Source organism: Muntiacus reevesi, chromosome 1 (genome assembly GCF_963930625.1).
Source record: "Muntiacus reevesi chromosome 1, mMunRee1.1, whole genome shotgun sequence".
Taxonomy (NCBI): Eukaryota; Metazoa; Chordata; class Mammalia; order Artiodactyla; family Cervidae; genus Muntiacus; species Muntiacus reevesi.
The window spans coordinates 176711704-176731361 of NC_089249.1; the positions used below are offsets into that span (position 1 = coordinate 176711704).

At 53.2% G+C, this 19658-nt stretch overlaps 1 protein-coding gene across 3 annotated transcripts in view; it reads right to left on the reverse strand.

Annotated features, from left to right (window-relative positions):
* The window catches only part of HDAC4 (histone deacetylase 4), a 284862-nt gene that overhangs the window by 214942 nt on the left and 50262 nt on the right, over positions 1-19658 (reverse strand). For all 3 annotated transcript variants that reach the window (XM_065917180.1, XM_065917179.1, XM_065917181.1), the window contains exon 2: positions 17418-17655. In XM_065917180.1, coding sequence (XP_065773252.1) covers positions 17418-17439 — 22 coding nt within the window. In that variant the 5' untranslated portion in view covers positions 17440-17655. The remainder of the gene's footprint in view (positions 1-17417; positions 17656-19658) is intronic.

The following is a 19658-nucleotide window of genomic DNA, read 5'->3' on the forward strand; positions in this document are numbered from 1 at the left end:
GCAGAACAAAATGTAATATATTGTTTGTCACTGTTGTTTAGCCCTAAGTCACTTCTGACTCTTTGCGACCCCATGGACTATAGCCCGCCAGGCTCCTCTGTCCTTGGGATTTCCCAGGCAAGATCATTAGAGTGGGTTGCCATTTCCTTCTCCAGGGGATCTTCCCGACCCAGGGATTGAACCTACATCTCTTGAATTAGCAGGTGGGCTCTTTACCACTGAGCCACCTGGGAAGCCCTATATTAAGTTGAACCAAATGAAAGTGTCATTTTTGTAAATTGAAAAAGATCAAACATCTGCATACCATATGGTTCAATCTAGTATTTTAACTGACTCATGAGAAAATTCAACTAATAAGAACAGAAGACAACTGCATTGGTCTGATAGACTGTTACAGAAAACCTACAGCAAAGTTCATATATAATGATGAAATGTTGAAAGTTTTTCCCTTGATATTCAAACAAGACATAGATGTTCACTACCACTAATTCTGTTTAACATTTGATTGAAGGCCCTAGACAATTCAATAAAGCAAGAAAAATACATAAAAAGTTTAAAACTTGGCAACCAAAACAATAAAACGTCTACTATCCACAAACAGTATACATTAATATCCCAAAGAATGTACAGATAAACTAGAAAATAATAAGCCAACTCTGAAAGCTGTCTAGAGACAAAGTGGCTACACAAAACCTAAGTGTATTTCTAAATACAAACAAACGGTGAAAATTTTTAAAGGCATCCCATAAAATACCTAGAAGCAAATCTAACAGACAGTATGAAAGAACTCTGCCCTGTGAAACACAAAACAAAAAACATGATTGAGACAATTAAAGAAGACCCAAACAGAAAGATGTATCATATCCACGGAATGGAAGATTAAAACAAACTGATTTTATACAGAAGCCAATGAAATGCCAATCGAGATCCCAGTAGGTATTCTGTTGAAATTGAAAAGTTGATTTTAAAATTCATATGGAAAGGCACTGGGCCAAGAAGAACCAAGACAGCCTTTAAAATGATTCAAAAAAGCTGGAGGACAAACAATAGCAGCTGTTAGAAGCAATCACAAGCCTCCATTAGTTAACTCTGTGCTGACTGACACACAGATAAGGTCCAGGCACAGGCTCACACGTATGACCGTGACTGAGGACGAGGTGCCAACACGCAGCAGTGGAGAAAGGATGCAGCTTTTAACAGGATGATGGGCCAACTGGCCATCCAGACGGGAAAACCAACCCTCGTTACTACTACACATCCTCCTTTCTAAAAAATCAATTATAGGCAGACCACAGATCCATTTGGTAAAATGACACTTCTAGAAAATAATAGACTACAAGATTAAACCAGTCCATCCTAAAGGAAATCAACCCTGAATATCCACTGGAAGGACTGATGCTGAAGCTGAAGCTCCAATATTTTGGCTGCTTGATACGAAGAGCAGACTCACTGAAAAAGATCCTGATGCTGGGAAAGATTGACGGCAGGAGGAGAAGGGGGCGACAGAGGATGAGATGTTTGGATGGCATCAGCAACTCAATGGACATGAATCTGAGCAAATTCTGGGAGATAGTGAAGGACAGAGAAGCCTGGTGTGCTGCAGTCCATGAGGTCACAAAGAGTCGGACATGACTTAGCTACTGAACAACAACAACAACAGAAAATAACAGACTCTTTCCATTGCATTCAAACAGGCATAAATAAAATGACCAGTAGCTGGACAATGTGAAAATTAAGAACATCTGTTCATCAAAGAGCATCATTAAGAAAAGTGAAGAAGCAACCCACAGACTTAAGAGAAAACAGCTAAGGAAACAATCAACAAAGAATTCATCTCTTGCCTACGAAAACAACGACCAGTCAGTAGAGAAAATAAAGACAATTGAATCTTTTAAATGAGCAAAAGATTTAAACGGGCATTTCAGCAAAGGGGACATCTAGCTGTTTGATAGATATGCGACAGGACGCTCTGCAAGTTCAGTAACTGGGGATATGTGAGACACGTCGCAGTGGCCAGCACAAAAAGGAATCAGAGTGCCACGCGCTGGCCGGTGGGCAGCCAGTAGGCCTCTTGGAGCGTAACCTGACACAGAAAATCTGAAAATCGGGCTCACGCACACCTTATCAAAAGAATGCGTGGGAATGTAACGGGAGCTCTGTGTGTAAAAACCCCAGCCTGAAACCACCCAGGTGTCGTCAACAGACAACAGATAAACCATGATCTGCTTATACAATGAAATATCACACACCCAGGCAGAGGAGCACACAGCTCTGGGCCACGTGGTGTCAGTCAGCCTCACAGACAAATCGTCGAGGGAAGGAAGCCAGACAGAACAAGAAGATGTTCTGTGGCTGCGTTTGTATTAGGGAGACCGAGCCTAGGCGTGAGAAGCTGCAGAGGAGATTCTGGGGCGGGGCAGGGAAGGGGCTGGATAAGGGTTTCTGGAGTCCCCCGAGCTCTCCTCTTCCCACTCTGCACACGCTCACCAGTGTTTCCCTCCTGTGAGAATTCAAGAGGAGCACTGACGGTCTGTGCATCTGAAGATGCGTGTCTTACCCCAATGCAAAGCTCACGCAGCATTGGGAACCGGCAGGGCAGCGCTGTCTGGGGAGGCAGCAACAGTGAGAAGGCTGGACAGAAACCCTAACCCTCCCCCGAGTGCCTCCTTAACTGAGCGACATCACACCCGCGCACAGCCATAAAGAAGAATAGGAACTTGTTCTGTGCTGATCTGGGCTCCCCTTGTGGATCCGCTGGTAAAGAAGCCGCCTGCAGTGCGGCAGTCCTGGGCTCGATCCCTGGGCCGGGAAGATCCCCTGGAGAAGGGAAAGGCTACCCACTCCAGTGTTCTGGCCTGGAGAATCCCATGGACTGTATAATCCACAGGGTCACAAAGAGTTGGACACACCTGAGCGACTTTCACTTTCGCTTTCTGTACTAATTTAGAACAATCCCCAAAGAGAAAAGTTAAAAAGCTGGGTGCCTAAGCACCTGCAGTCTTCTAAGTATCATTCATAAATAGAGACTGGACAAGAGAGAACACCTATGCATTTATTTTTTTAAAGTTTATCGATAGACCTTACCAAAAGCGGAGTAGACAGGCAGAGTTCCCATGTGCTCCACCAAGCAGCGCTGCGCTCCGCTGCCGCGGCAGTGACCTTCACACAGCCTTTCTCGGGTTAAACCTTCTCATGATAGCTGCGGGACACTGTACTGGCAGACTCGTTCTTAGTGAAGTACAGGTGGGCTACAACGCGTGGGGCGTGGAGCCACGTGACTCGGTTTATAGGTGCACGCTGATTCTTTTCCGTTACAGGTTACTACAGGACATTGAATATACTTGTTAAGAAGTTCCTGTGTATCATCGTTGAGATTCCACGTGTAAGTGGTATCATATGCTATTTTTCTGTCTGTCCTAGTTCACCTAGTGTGATAATCCATAGTCCACCCAAGTTTCCGCCCGTGGCAACATTCCATTCTTTATACTGATAACGGTATTTTTAAGTCAGGTCACCGCTCCCTTCAGAGCCCCTCGTATCCACCCCAGGAGCCCGCCGGGCCCCGTGCTGCTTTGAGTCCGCACGTCTGTCTCCCCAGGCTCCCCTGGGCTGTGACAGCTGGCTGCCGACAACGCTGAGGGTCTGGAGACGTGGGGCGGGTGTATCACAAGACACCCCTCTATGGGGGCCGGACGGCTGGCACGACCAGGACTCAAGGTGGCCCCAGGGGCAGGAAGGTCACAGAGGTGAGGCGCCATCATCTGCACACAAATTAATCAGAAATTCCCGGAGAACACACATGCCCCACCGCACGGGCGGTACAGAAGAGTGAGCGAAGAAAGCTGGCTATCTCTCTCGAAGAGGAGGAGATTAGGGCTCCTCAGAGTAAACAAAGTGAGCCCAACTTTGGCAGACGGGGAGAAGAGCCGGGGCTGCCGTCCCAGTCACGCGTTTGGTGACGGGCAGCCGCGTCCCACGCCGCCGCTGCTGGTCCTCTCCTGGGCCCCGTGAGCTTCCCACGGCGAGGGTGCGCGAGCAGCACCCGCGTCTGCAGAGCCCACTTCTGCCCCCAGACAGATGGGGTCACCCCACGGCCCTGCCTTCCCAGGGACAACGCGAGCTGCTTCGGCTCAGGGCCATGGACCGGGCCCCAAGGGGACCCGCGGGCAGCTTGGAAGCGGCCCGACTCGGGACCAGTGACGACTCACAGGGAGCACGAGCGGGGCCGGCTTGCTCCTCCTCGCTGCTGTCTCTGCCGGGAGGGAAAGCCACAAAGGGGAGGAACCGCTCAGACGCCTCCTCCCCGCGGATGGGCGCGGACAGAGAGAAGCGGAGGTGGGTTTGTGAGTTTCTGGCCCGGAGTCCATGGCGGGCTGCAGGAGGGCACCCCACCAGGCCCATGCCCTGGGGAAGCGGCGCCTCCGTCCCACTCATCCCCCAGGTCCCGGCTGCTCACAGAGGACTGCAGGGTGAAGGAGGGGCAGCTCAGCTCTCAGCTGGGGGTCCAGGCCCCCAGGGGCACCGGCTCACCTTCGTCCCCAAGCAAACCCCCCTGAGGCCCCCCTGGGCGCCTCGCTGGCACCCCGAAGCTGGTGTGTCCCGAGGGCAGGGGGCTTCTTCTCCCTCGCCTCCCTGCTCAGCCCCTCATCCCTTCCTTGCACCCCAGCAGGCCAAAGTCCCCACTCCCCTCCAGTGGGGTGGGACCTGAAACCCGTTTCCAGCCCCTGCAGAGCACGTGGGACTCTGTACTTCTCCAGGCTGACCCTCCGCCACCCCTGCCCCCAGGACGGGCGTCAACATCGAATGGCGTGAACTTTCCAACTCACATGCTGCTAAATAAGGTACCATTCCACGCTCAGAGTCTCTTCGTGTTTGCTTTTTAAATTCAAAACTAGAATTTGATATTCAGAATTGAGATATCACTCTATAAAATGCGAGACAAATTCGTACTTTTTCCAGGCCTTTTCTTAAATCTGCTGCAGCTGTCACGGAACTTCTTTGGGTTTGGATGAGTATAGTTTAGGAGTGACAGAAACCACTGCAATCAGGGAGGCTCTGAGCTCAGTCAATCTAGGAGATTCCAGAAGCTTCCAAAGCATGAGGGAGGCTCAGCTGCAAACAGCACTTCAGCCAGTGGTGGAAGGTTCCAGAGCAAGATGCTCAGGTCACGTGAGGCAGGCGCAGCAGCTCCTGCCCCCGCCCAGCGTCCACTAGGACCTGAGCTTCCACTTCCTATCCGCAGAGTTTTGTTTCCAGCAAGCATGCGTTTGTAGAACTGACTTGAGAGGGATCCACAGTAACTGTGAAGGCAACAGAGGATGAGATGGCTGGATGGCAGCCCCGATTCAGTGGACATGATCCTGGAGAAAATTCTGGAAGATGGTGGGGACAGGGAGGCCTGGCATGCTGCAGCCCATGAGATCACAAAGAGCTGGACATGACTTGGCTACTGAACAACAAAATGGGAAAACTATGGATTTGGTTGACATAAAACTGGAAAATACAGACCCTGGCTTTGTAGAAAATATGGGTGAATATGTTATCTCGATCAGTGATTTAACCCATGTCTTAAAATGAATATAAACGCCCACACCTCGAGCCATCTGTCTGCCCCTGTCCAGGTGGAGTCCAGCTGCCCTCCGGGGGAAGAGGGGATATGTAACCCTCCAGTGTGTGGCTGTCCACCCAGGGGTGGCAGGCCAGGCCCAGTTACACTGGATGCCCATCCCTTTCCAGGGTGGAAGGTCTAGATGTTGACCGTGACTACAGGGCCACCTTACACGGGCCCCTGACCCCTCTGCTCCAGTGCGGGGCTCCAGAGGGGGTAGACACGGGCTTGTCCACCTGCCACTGCACCACCTTCCACCAACCTCATGGGCAGGTACCAGGCTGAAGGCGAAGTTCAGTAGCCAGCGTCCTTCTGAAGGGCGAAGGCCGGGTACAGGACAACGCAACCTACCTCTGGGAGGCAGCCAAGGCAGGCCAAGAGGCCCTCCAGCCGTCCTGCCGCGGAGGTGGCCCGGTCAGCACACAGAGCCGGGGACATGCGGCTGCTCGGCCCAGTGGCGAAGCCAGCCTCCCTGCCCACCCGGCGCCTCCCAGCTGTTCCAGAACTGGAAATGGTTGAGAAGCACCAGCATAATGTTCTCGCAGACAACACGCAATGTGAGAAAGGCTCTTTTCTTCTCACAGATAACACGGGTGTTTGAAACCGTACCCCTCAGTCCGAGCAGGCTCACCCCATAGGAACACACACGGCCCAGAGTCCTCCGCAACCTCCCGGGAAAGGCCTCAGAAACGGCATCTCCTTCGGAACCACAGCTGCTGAGGCCGTGTCTGAGCCAATCGGTCACCGGCCCACTCACAGCAGGGTCCACGTAACGTGGGCTGGAAGCTGGAGCTCCCAGTTTAGAAACTGGATTGCCTGTAAATGCGAAGGAACCCTCGCCCAGAGGGCCTCAGGGGCCGAGTCCTTGGCCCCGCGGGGAGCTCAGAGAAAGGCCAGCTGCGAACAGAGAAGGCCACGTCCCGGTCCAGGCCGGGGCCAGCGGCCGTGTGAGCCTGACCCTGGGCAGACAGACCAGCCAGTGAGGCAGAACGTTGAGACGAGAGAGGAAGGGGCGGGAAGGCTGGACGCAGAGGAGGGCAGAGCGGGGACCACGCCCCGCCCGGGGGTCCCCCTCTGCAGCACGTGGGGGCAGGGACGAATGGACGTCCGGGGTCTGGGGTCTCCCGGCTCCACGCAGCAGCTCATCACCCACCAGGCCCTGCTGCCCCCTGCCTCCGGGACGGCTCCAGCCCCCATGTGACACCCGGCGTGCCCAGCTGGCTCCTCACCCAATAGTGTGGCTCCAGCCCCCTTTCCACGCCACCACAAATGCCATGGATGGCCGGGGAAATGACAGAAGGGAGCCCAATCCTAGAAGGACGGAAGGGCAGACAGACGGCTGCACTCTTCTCAGAAGCCCCATGGCCCTGGTGGGGGTGGCTGAACTGAACGCCTTGCCGGCCGCTTAGATCCCAGGCAGCGTGTGTCCCGAAGGCTGAGCTCCTTGGGACGGAAAAAACTCAGTGGGGTTTCAGCACTTTCAGGCCAGGTCTCCTGCGGGCACTGAGTTCAGACTCTCCCCTGCGATCCTCCAGCCCTCACCTTGGCTCCTTCGCAGTGGAGCTGATGAACTGGAGACTGACACCCACCCCTTCCAAAAACGACATTGACGGCCAAAACCGCATCCAGCAAAGAAGCAGCTCCCCAGGGTGCAGCGTCGTCTGGGAGGACGAGGACGCAGGGTTCCCCACAAGGGCCCGGGAGACGAGGACCCCACAAGCACAGCCCTCAGGCCAGCAGCCGCCTGCACCCCGCCCCCACTCCAGAGCCTCAGACCCCCCACGAGGAGCGCCCCTCTGACCTGGTCCCTCTCCAGCAGCCACGCCACTGTCCCTGTCACTCAGGGACCTGTGCTCACCTACAGCTAACAGGTGGCCACAGGCACCCACCAACCTCCGATGCAATCCTGACCCACCGCCCCGTCTTCATCCTCATCACTGTCAGTGACTCGATGCCAACACACAGTGAGTCTCCGGCATGGCGAAACACAAAGGCCCTCATCTCCAGCTTCAGCTAAACCTCCCAGCAAAAATCTCTGCCCTCCAAGGTCTCTGCCCTCCCCAGCGCCTCCCCAATTTTCTAAAAGCTCTTTCTGTGTATTAACACCTAAGAAAGAGATCCATTACCCCCCTTCCTCCCATTCCCTGATGCTTTCAGTGAGAGTGAAATAAAGCAGTCAGCTCCCCGGGCCCAGGCGTGACGGCTCTGGATGAAAAGCCACGTGGAGACTGCAGGTGTTCGGGCAAAGCGCGGGACTGGGCGGCTTTTCAAGCACAAAAAGCTGCAAGCAGGCTTGCATTCGTGTCAGACCCTAGTGGGGGCGGGGCTGTAAGAAACAGTCAACCAGCCCCTGACTTGGGTGAAATCAATAAAACACGTGAAAATGAGGAGCGTTAAGAATTCTGAGTCACGCCGTTCAACACTGGAGGAACTTTCGCTAAATACATCTACTGTAACAAATGCGGACACGTCAGAACGGGCCCTTTGTATCCAGCACAACGTCCAGTAAACCTGTGCTAACAACAGACTCCGCTGAATCTCCGGTAACGCCAATAGCACCGCACACATCCCAATGAATCAACAGGTCAGCGAGAGACGCAGCTCTAACAAACGCCCAGTTTCTACGAAAGACATCCCAGGAAAATTCAGAACACTGCACCTAAGAAGGAATAAGCTTGGCTGTGAATGCAAACAAATCAAAACAGCATCTTTAGCTCCTGGAACACAAGGTCGTCTCTGGGCGTCAGCACCGTGAACAACTGCGTCCTAAGAAGCAGTCTTCTACAAGACGGCCTCAGAGTTTAAAGGTAAAAATAACTCGCCATCAGTCACAAAAGTTCCCTCGGAGAAAGAGGCTTGCAGACAGGGCTTAACAATAATAAATCATCAACATCCGGCAAGGGTACAGTATCGGAGCGCACGTGGGAGCCCCAGGAGAACGTGATCTTGTGCAGAAAACGAAGCCCCGAGTCAGTGACCCCCGAACAACCTCCCTCAGGATGCTGGCACGATCTCACAGAAGTCCTTACAAACATTATTGCAAACAGAGAAAAAAGAAGCATTTGTAGGACAGATATGTATATTTTTTAATATCACCTTTAACAAAGCCTCCCTGATAACTTTCAAAAGTATCCAGTATTTGCAGAAGCGAGAGAACGGCTGTAACAGGGAACACTGCTTTTCATCCTAAAACCCCAGAAACGCTGAAGGTGCGCTGCAGCCTGGAATGTTCCCGTTCCGAGTCAGGACCATCCCATCCAAGCAGCGGCAGCAGGAACCCTGTGCTGAGGAGGAGGAGGAGGGCTGGGGGACACAGAGCCTGAAGCCCAACAGGGCAAGGCCACCGTCGGACGGCGGGGCTCCTGCCATCGGAGGTGGGGCTTCTGTCCTCGGACGGGGGACGGGGCTTCTGACCCCGACAATGGCCAGAGTCGAGAGCCCGTCGCAGCCTCCCCACCTGCCGGGACCGAGCGTGCCTGCGGACCAGCCTCTGCATCTCAGAGAAGCCAAGTCCATCCCTCTCACTTCTGCTTGTTTTGTGGGGGGGCAGACATGAAAGTCACACGATAACGTCTCACTCCATCACACCCTGTTTAGCACTCCCTGTCACAGGCTGATACCCCCACTCTTACCAAGTGGGGATGAGAAAACCCATCTAAAAGCACAAAGCCAGAGACAGCAAGGAGATCCAACCCGTCCATCCTAAAGGAAATCAGACCTGAATATTCATTGGAAGGATTGATGCTGAAGCTGAAACTCCAATACTTTGGCCACCTGAGGCAAACAGCTGACTCATTGGAAAAGACCCTGATGCTGGGAGAGATTGAGAAGGGGACGACAGAGGATGAGGTGGTTGGATGGCATCACCGTCTCAATGGACATGGGTTTGAGTAAGTTCCGGGACTTGGTGATGGACAGGGAGGCCTGGCGTGCTGCAGTCCCTGGGGTCGCAAAGAGTCAGACACGACTGAGTGACTGAACTGAACTGAGAGACGATTCGACAAAGTTCACAGTCATTTGCCTCATTTGGTTTTTTTCTTAATCATTTTCCAAAAAAAAAGTTCATTTTTGAATCATGGTCTCGTCAAATAAGCAAATAAAGTGGAAGTAAAACAAAAGGTTTCAACCAAAATCTCTCCCATTAACCTGGCCAGGCCCCCAGCCAGCTCTAAGGATCAGCAGAGAGAAGGTCAGAGAAGTCCAGAAGTGTCTCAGTACACTCGAGACACACTGGGAACACTGCAGGAGCCAAGAGGTGCAGCCACGACAGGGCCTTGCTGTCTTAAACCAGCAGAGAGCGAGGCACGCGTCCCGGGAGGGGACGGCCGGGGTCCCTTCCCCACGCCAACAGGGTCTCAGAACAGACAGGGGGCGGGCCCGGGTGGGCCTGGGCACAGCAGCCCTCCTGGTCTGGACCCATTTCCGACGCCCGCCTCTCCACCCCCTCTCCTCTGCCCGCCCAGCTTCGCCTCCAGGCCCGTCTATGCCCCAAGGGGCAGTGCAGCTCCTGCCCTGCGCCCAACTCCGCTCACACGTCCCTCCCGGGGACCCTGCCCCCGGCCCACCCCCTCTCTCCCCGTGAGCCCCAGTGTGTCGAGGTGGCTTCATGCCTCCCTCCACCTGGCCCGGCCTGAGCACCCCACATAAACGCTTGGGATCCAGTAACTGGTCCAGGGTGCCCAGCGTCTGTCCGGCAGAGGGGCCCACATCCCTCAAGGACAGACGATCAATTCTGGTTCCAGGATGGTCTCTAAGTAGATACCTGGCCTCAGCCCAAGCCCTGGACGGCAGTCAGTACTGGTTTCCTCGTGGACAGAACAGGAATAACTGTGTTCTATCTCACTTCCCGGGCTCCCCAGGTGATGCTAGTGGTAGAGACACTCCCTGCCAATGCAGGAGGTGAAAGAGAGGCTGACTCGATCCCCGGGTCAGGAAGGTCCCCTCGAAGAGGGCGTGGCAACCCACTCCAGTTGTCTTGCCTGAAGAATCCCCATGGACAGAGGAGCCAGGCAGGCTACAGTCCACGAGGTGGCAAAGAGTTGGACATGATGGAGCAACTTAGCACACACGCACGCATCTCACTTGCCAGGCTCATCATGGAAAACCATGAAGTAACCACAAAGCACCGTTCAGAACCATGTCGCTATTCACTCCAGGGTCTGACCAGCAGTCAGCAAGTAACCAGTGTTGGTCTATTACTATCAGGAGCTTGAAACATCTATGTTTTTTGCAGACAGAGCAGCCCCGGCCCTTCACAGCCCAGCGTCTGGGGGTGGGCGCTCAGCACCCACCTGTCCGCCTTCCACCTGCCCCTCTGCTGGGCGCCTCAATCACCGCCCTTCTGTTCCACCGACAGGCTGTATGCTGTGGTTTCTAATGATCCTGGCTCAGGGCTTTCTATGTCAAATACATACCGGGAGTTCATTCTTAAGTTTCAATATCATTAATCATCCAACATTCAGCATCTCGGAATTCAGAAATTTGCATTTCTACAATGGCGGTTTTGAAAAAGAGGACATAAATGCAAATGTTCCACAAACCGTATAAGAATTTTCAGAGAACTGCCAAAACAAACCATCAACGCTCCATTGACAGAGAATTTTCTCAGCTCTTCATAACGACTGAGCATTCGTGATTTTTAAAAGACAAAACACAATTTGAGGATTTAGAGGAAAAAGGAAAAAAAAAGAAAAAGGGAAGCTGAAAAAGAAGCTGTTATGTCTCCATGATTTCCAGAACAAACCTTGACTGATTAAGATCTCGGATAATCATGGCATGGAGGATCTGGGCCACGACAATTCAGGAGCCGTATCTGCGCGGATGGGCGCCCAGAGGAGCCTGGGGCCGCACGCAGCTGGGAGATGCAGGGGCCGTTTCTGAACACGCCCTGGAGGAAGCAGAAGCAGGTGCTCTGAGCGGCCCGTGAGCGCCTCCTTCCCCAAGGTCAGGCTAAACAATGAGGCCGCCCCCCCCCCCCACACACAGGACACCTGCCTCCACTGGCCTCCAGAGCCCTGGTCTTGCTCTGTTGGATCTCGAGTCTGTTTCTGCGTTCCACAGGACACTGGGGGCCGGGCTCTTCTCCCTGCATGCCCGGGCCTCGGTCTTGTCCAGAAGCCCCCAGGTCTGCCCGCCAGTGGTTGGGGACTCGCCACGCCAGATGCGTCCTGAAGAAGCTCTCCCCCAACTCCCCCGGCTCCTGGAGGGCGTGACCACAGGTCTCCTGGCCTGAGCCCCCAGGACTCCGCCGCTGCACCTGCTGGCTGCAGGCCCACCCCCCAAAAGCCCCGGCCTGGGCCTTCCCAGGCCTCATCTGTGGCTCTCCCGGGGCCTCAGCTCTCTCTGTGGCCCAGCGCCTCACACAGGGCCCACCACCCACCACCAGCCGCTCAGAATCAATGTTCCCTTTGTGTTCCCTGCGGGTCCTCAAAACTCATTTCCTCCTCTTAAAACTTTGCAATACTCCTGAAACATTCCATCCTCGCACAGCACAATCTAAAAGACAGAAAAATGCGTCCTTCTGAGGCCGTTTCTAAATCGAAATAGAATACACCGCTGGTGGGTAACCGAGTGGAAAGAAACAGGACTTAGGATCCAACAGGGAAGACCAGGGCTCGGGCCCGGGCCGGTGGAGCTGACAGCCTCCTCCCAGGTCCTGCACGAAGAGAACTTCACGGCGGTCGAAACAAATCAGACTAGGTCGAAACTCATTAATCACCAAGTTACTGTCGACACAGACGTTCAGCTGCTTTCATGTGGATGGGGCATTTCAGAGTGAAGAGAATGCTGACAAATCAGAGTGTGGTCCCAACTAAAACATGGGTCTGAAATATACAGATTTCCCTCAAAATGGCTCATCTTGTGTTTTAACACTACGCAGCCTCTCGCCAAGCTCCCAGGAGGGTCGGGACACTTGCGTGACTAGATCCCAGTCCTGCTCGGCCAGCTTCCTGTCAAGAGTGGGGTTCGGATGCCCACACGTGGTCCAGGAGACGGCACAGCAGGCTCCTCCAGACGCCCTCTGGGCAGAAGCGTCACTGCGAGAAAGCTGAGCTGCTCGGGGTGGGGTGGGGGTCGTAACAGCGTGGCCGAGGGACAGCCTCTCGTCCCGCCCTGAGCCAACCCAGGCCCCACGTCCCAGCACACTCGGGCTACGGGCACGACCACAGCCTGTCATCTGAGGAGCACGAAGGCAGGGAAGAGGGGGAGCCTGTACCTGCCAGCAGACCCCCGGGCCCTCAGTGTGGGAGGAGGACTCGCCTTCCACGTGGAGGCCCCGCACATCCCCGCAGGAAGGCGTGCAGCGCTGGGGCGGGAGAGGCATCGCATCTCAGCACCTCTCCTCACTCCTGCTCTCAAAGGAGCATTCTCTCAGCCTGAGTCGGGCCAGGCCGCTTCCTCGGGCCACTCACAGCTCTCGCAATTGTTACTCAGAGCCATAAAAGCCCCACCAGTCAGCAGTTTTACGTCAGAGCGCCAGGGCCGGGCTCTGGCAAAGTGCAGAAGGAACGGCAATAAAACCATAATGCGCACCTCACCCAGCACCAGAGGGGCTCAGTGCGGGGGGCCGGGGGAGAAGACCTCCACTCTCCAAGTGAAAAGCTCGTTTCACCACCGGGGCCAAGCCGGCCGACTCCGCAGGCGTGACGGGGGCCCCGTGGCGCCCGAGGCCCACACAGGGGCTGGCGGGGCGGCGGCCGGGAGGGACGGGGGACAGCCAGACAGAAGGACATCGCACGGCCCAGGGAGGCCGAGACAGACATGGAACGGAAGGGACGGTGCGGCCGAAGACGGGACAGGGAACCCCGGGCAGGGCCCTGCTCCGAACCGCAAACGGAACACGTTCGGTGTTAACTCTTCTCCTCCTCCCACAAATCCACTAAAACAACAAAACACAAACACCAACACGAAAGACTGGCAGGAGTCTACATGGTGGGAACACGTGGCATCAGCTGACAAGGGACAGGGAGGGACTTCCTGGAAGACGTCCGTCTGGGGGATCCAAGTGATGGGGGACCACCACGAGCGAGCAGGCGGTCACCGCGGCAGGCCTCGGGCTTGTGGACGGTGGGGGGGCCGTGCCGACTACAGCTCAGCCCAAGCCCCAGCCTTCACCCCCCCGGGGCGGGGATGGGGGGTGTGGATTGCAGAGCAGCCGGGAGAGACCCGCCAGCAAGCCCACCCTCGCATCGGCAGGTGCTACTGCCGAGCGTCGGCTACCCAGGCCGCTCCAGGACTGCCCTGGGAGGAGGGGGCATCAGACAGAGAGGAGGAAGGGGGCCAGGCCGCGAGGCACCCCGGCCTCGCCAGCCCCATCCGCCGAGAGGGGCACGCGCACCACGCAGGACCCGGCCGCAGTCAACAGCCACGGGCGAGGCCTCTGCGCGAGACATGAGGACTCTGGGAAGGAGGCGAAAGCAACACCCAGCCAGATCTCTGCTGCTCATGGGGACCAGCCTCGAGGAGGAGGTCTGCGACGGGAAGATGCTGCTGCTGCTAAGTCGCTTCAGTCGTGTCTGACTGTGCGACCCCACAGACGGCAGCCCACCAGGCTCCCCCGTCCCTGGGATTCTCCAGGCGAGAACACTGGAGCGGGCCGCCATTTCCTTCTCCAATGCATGAAAGTGAAAAGTGAAAGTGAAGTCGCTCAGTCCTGTCTGACTCTTAGCGACCCCATGGACTGCAGCCTACCAGGCTCCTCCGTCCATGGGATTTTCCAGGCAAGAGCACTGGAGATAAGTGGGTGGAGAGGCGTTCGTCAGCCAAGAGAACCCAAGGGCAGAGACACTTTTAGGAGACTGATAAACTCTGGGGCAGAGAGGCACGAAACGAGAGAAACATACTGTATTTCGTTACGAGACCGGGGCCACCAAGACACACTTGCTAGTTTTCAAGCACTGACAACCATAGCCCCAGACGTCTCACTGTGGAAAGAACACACAAACCACCAGCATAAGAGAAAGTGCACGTTTGTCTAGAAATCAGAGACAAAGAAGATAAAGCTCTGCTGACGTAGTAATATAACCACTGATCTAAGTAACTGAAGTTATTATGTATAGATAACACATAAAGAAAAATGCATACGTACACTCCTATATATAAATATACTTGACCTTTGAACAGCATGGGATTGAACCACCACACAGTCTGCTTACAGCAGCATTTTTATGGTCAGTTCCACGCACAGCACCACACCATCCGTGACTGGCTGAATCCACAGGCTTGGAATCACAGATGCAGAGTAGCCAACTTCCAATGCGGGGAGCCAACGATAACCCACACATGGATTTTCCACTGTGCGGAGGCTTGGCACCCCTGACTCCCGGGCTGGCCCAGGGTCAACTGTACATAATGCACATGCATGAGAAAACTTCACATACAGTATTGATGCATACACATAGACTTCTTTAGATTTAAAAAAGAGAGAGAAAAAAAATAGGGGAAAAATAAAGGCATTTTTTCTCTTCAAATGCCTACTGGCATGTATGAGATTTACGTCTATAGCAGCTCATAAAAAATCTGGTATCACTTCACACTGGTCAGAATAGCCATCATCAAAAAGTCTACAAACAATAAATGCTGGAAAGGGTGTGAAGCAAAGGGAACCCTCCTACACACTGTTGGTGGGAATGTAAATTGGTGCGGTCACTATGGAGAACAGTATAGAGGTTCCTTAAAAACTAAAAATACTGAGAGAACTGCTCTATGACACAGCAGTCCCACTCCTGGACATACATCTAGAGAAAATCATAATTGGAAAAGATACAAGCACCCCAAGGTTCAGGGTAGCACTACTCACAATAGCCAGGACCTGGGAGCAACCTAAATGCCCGTCAACAGGGGAGTGCATAAAGAAGACATGTCACATATATCCGATGGAACATTACTCGGCCACTAAGAAGAGTGAAATAACGCCAATTGCAGCGACACGGATGGACCTAGATTGTCACACTAAATGAAGTTCAGACAGAGAAAAACAAACATCATACGAACTTATTTACAAAGAAGCAGACTCACAAACTTAGAAAACAAACCTAAGGTTAACTAAGGGGAAAAAGGTGAGAGGGATAAATTACAGAGTTTGGGATTAACAGACACACACTATACATAAAATCGACAACAAAGTCCTCTGTACAGCACAGGGAAATCTACCCAATATTCTGTATTAGCCTAAGTGGGAAAAAATCTGAAAAATAATAGATATATGTATGTATATGTACACACACACACACACACATATAAAACTAAATCACTTTGTACACCACAAACGTTGTAAATCAACTACACTCCATTATAAAATAAAACTTTTAAAAATGTGCACCCTCATTTATACAATAATGCAAATTCAAACAATAAATTTCCCCTGGCATGCCGACAAGAATGAGACAAACTGAATCTAGCTAGTGCTTCTGCAAATGAAGAAAAACACATATGCTCATGAACTAGGATTAAGGGGAGAAATTGAGACAGAGGTTCTGGAGCCACGTGCAAAGTAAACAAAGTTTCCAATGCAGGTGCCCACTCACCCAGCAATTCTACTGCTGGGAACTGACCTAATGGAGATAGTCACAGAAGTGTGTGTACAAAATACATGAATAATAATTGTCTGATGATGATGTGGGGCTGTTCTAAATACCGCTGCAGCCACATAAGCATCTACCTATAAGCTACCAAAAACAAGTTAGGTTTATGTACATGCTGACATCAAAAGGTGATCATAAGGTACTAATGGAAAAAAAACAAAAAATGAAACACAAAACTCCACAGATAGAATGATTAAAACATTTCTACACACACCCTGTATGTTCAGACACAGGAGAAAGGCAGGCTCCCCAGCTCTGAGTGGAAGAGAATCCATGTTCACCCACTTCGAGCCAGACTGTTAAATTACATTTTACACTCTATATCAGTCAATACACGAACAATCTAAATCAATAAAGCCTTCGTATCTAAATATAAGCGGGAACTCTGCTCTCAGAGCTTCAGACAGCTCTGTTCAGGCCAGGAGAGGACGTGCAGGGGGCCGAATTCCAGGGAAGAGCACAGACCGAGCCCCCCACTCTCACCCAGCGGGGACCCCAGCCACACGGACGGAGGCAGGGCCTCCAGGACGCCCCGCGCCTGCCCGAGTGGACTCAGGACAACAGACGTAAACGGCCGGGGGCCACGCTGCAGCGGACGGCGAGGCCGGACGAGCCAGGGCTCGCTGCCACGGGGTGGCTGGGTGACGCAGTTACGGGGCTAGAGAAGCCTGAGCACGCGTGTCCCCCCACGCTTCCGATCCCGAGAGCCGCACAACGTGCTCCCCGATCCCACCCGGCCACGGGCTCTGTGGCCCCGGACCCGTCACCTCTTCCTGCCAGGTGGGGGACGTCCGGGGCCTGTGAAGTCTCGCTGTGGGCAGGATGCGAGCGCCGTTCTTGGTGAAACCCTGGGCACCAGGACTGATGCCTGCAGGCACCCACCACCAAGGGGCACCGATCGTGTCCAGCTCGGCCCAGAGGCAGCCCACCCCCACGGCCCCCAGAATAAAAGTAGCGGGAAAAGGAAGCGCTCTCTAGACCATGCATGGCCCTGCGCCCATCGCCTCCCTGAGGCTTCAGGGAGGCGCACACTGCTCAAGTCGGCGCGTGGGTCAGGGCCAAGCCTGGACCCCGACCCCCGAGAGGCCCCGCTCGTCTTTCTGCCACTGAGATGGAGAGCCGGCTGCCCTGCTCTTGGGGCCGACCTAAGCCAGCTGGGCTGGTGATCATGAACACAGAGAGAGACCCGGGACCCAACCGCCACGAGAACACGGGGTCAGGCTTACCTGGATGGCTTTGCGAGCTCATTGCGAGCAGCGGCTTCTCCTTCAAAAGATTCAAAATGGCTCAAAACTTCCACGTAAACGAGAGCTCCAAAGAGCCCAGAGTCCGAGCGGCACATACAAGTCCAGCAACGGGCAGGGCCGGCCCACAGCCACCGAAGCACCCTGGTCTCGCTGACCACGTCGCGGGCCCAGAAATCCAGTGGAGGGCGGGGATCTCCAGGGGCTCTTAGGAGACAACCTGTGTGGGCAGAGAAAGGGGCGGCTTCGGTTAGGAAGTGCAGCCAGGATTCAGTCATTTGTGTGCCTCCCCGCCCCTTGGGTGGATTGCTAAAACACTCGCGTGGACTCGTCATTTCTGGTCCTACGAACTACAAGAAGGCCTTACATACAAATGGGTTCCCTTCTGAGAACCCATTCGTAACTCTGCTTTGTTCGTAAGCCCAAGCGAGTTCATCTACGTTAACCCAACTTCACAGATAACGTCAGACAGGTGAACTAACTGATGTGACTTGACATGCGAACGTGCATTTGCATCTTTGAAGATTCATGGTTCTAAGGCTCATAGGTGGGGGACTGGCTGTACTTGAGGTTTTGTTAGTAAATATATATATGTGGATATGTGTAATAATGTAGCTGCAGCGCAAGCTCGGAACCATTGACGGAAAACACTTTAAAAGAGAAATCACTTGGAGCCGACCCGATCCCCCCCACACACACATTTTTCCATTCTCGCAGTATCCCCAGCAAAATTTCTGTTTTACACGGCGGCCATCTGAGAGTCTGTCTAAATTCAGCTTTGCTCACTTGTGCCTGCAACAGTTTCCAGGTCTCTATCTTCACGATAACCATTTCCCCGATTCATTCCCATGTTCTGATTTTAAGAGTACAACACGCTCATCACAGGAAGTGTCTAAAGAGCCATCCCGACGCCGTGACACACGGGCAGACGCTGGGTGGCATTTTGGTGCGTGTCCTTGCCGCTGGGCTGTGTCACCTTTCCCCGCACAGACTGCCAGCTCCACAGTCGGGCACCCTGCCCTCTCTGCCAGCATGACGGCTGGGAACTCCCCAGCGTCAGGATCCGCTCCTGGGAACAGTGCTCTGAGGCTGCGCTGGGAGCCGCCTGCCTCCTCCCCCACCGCGGGCAGCTCTGACAGCCCTGGCCGTCAGATCACAGGCCCTGTCCCCAGACCCCTGGAGGGTGACACTGGACGGACACCAATCCTCTTCCCAAGTCCAGCCTCTTCCCCAGATCACAGTCAGTAACGGAGGAACCTATAGAAATGGGGGCACAAACGCCCACTGCTGAGCATCTGCCTCTGCGCCACGGCATCACCTAGGACTCTCTAATTTCCTTGGTGTGATGAGCATGGGTTACAACTGGAATGTAGACATAAACTGAGAACACAGTGACTATGAAAATCCTCATACTGACCCTGGTCAGGGTTCCTCTAAGGCTTATTATCTGCCCCTTTAACAGTGTGACAAATTCCTGTTCTTAATTAAACTGTTCAAGGATTTTCCCCCCTATTGCTTATAACCAAAGACCTCTAACCTATTTATCATGTAAAGAACTAAATCCCAAAAGGTGTCTGGTTAGATGGTACCCAGTAACAAATAACCCCACAACTGACCAGCATCTTTGCGATTATTGTTCTCTACATGGTTACTTCCTTAGGAAACACAATGACTTATCTCACGTTCAGAGTTTTTATTCTTCTCTTGAATAGATGAAGAAGATATAGTACACATATGCAATAGAATATTACTCAGCCGTAAAAACAATAAAGTAAAATAATGTCGCTTGCAGTAACATGGATGAACCTATAGATTATCATACCAAGTGAAGTTAAGACAGGAAGAACAAGACAAATACCATCTAATATCACTTACATAATCTAAAATAAGACACAAACAAAGATATCTGCAAAACAAAAACAGACTCACAAAGAGAACAGGCTTGTGGTTGCCAACTGAGGGAGGGATGAACTGGGAGTTCTGGATGAGTGGATGCCAACCATCATTAATATACACAGGAAGGAGACAAGGTCCTACTGTGTAGCACAGGGAATTATGTTCGACACCCTGACAAATCAGGATGAAAAAGAATATGAAAAGGAACATGTCTAGGTATAAAGGTCACTCTGATGTACAGCAGAAATTCACCCACTGTAAATTACCTGTACTTCAGTAAAACTTTAAAAAATAAATAGAAATTTTATTCATCTCTTGACCAGAAAG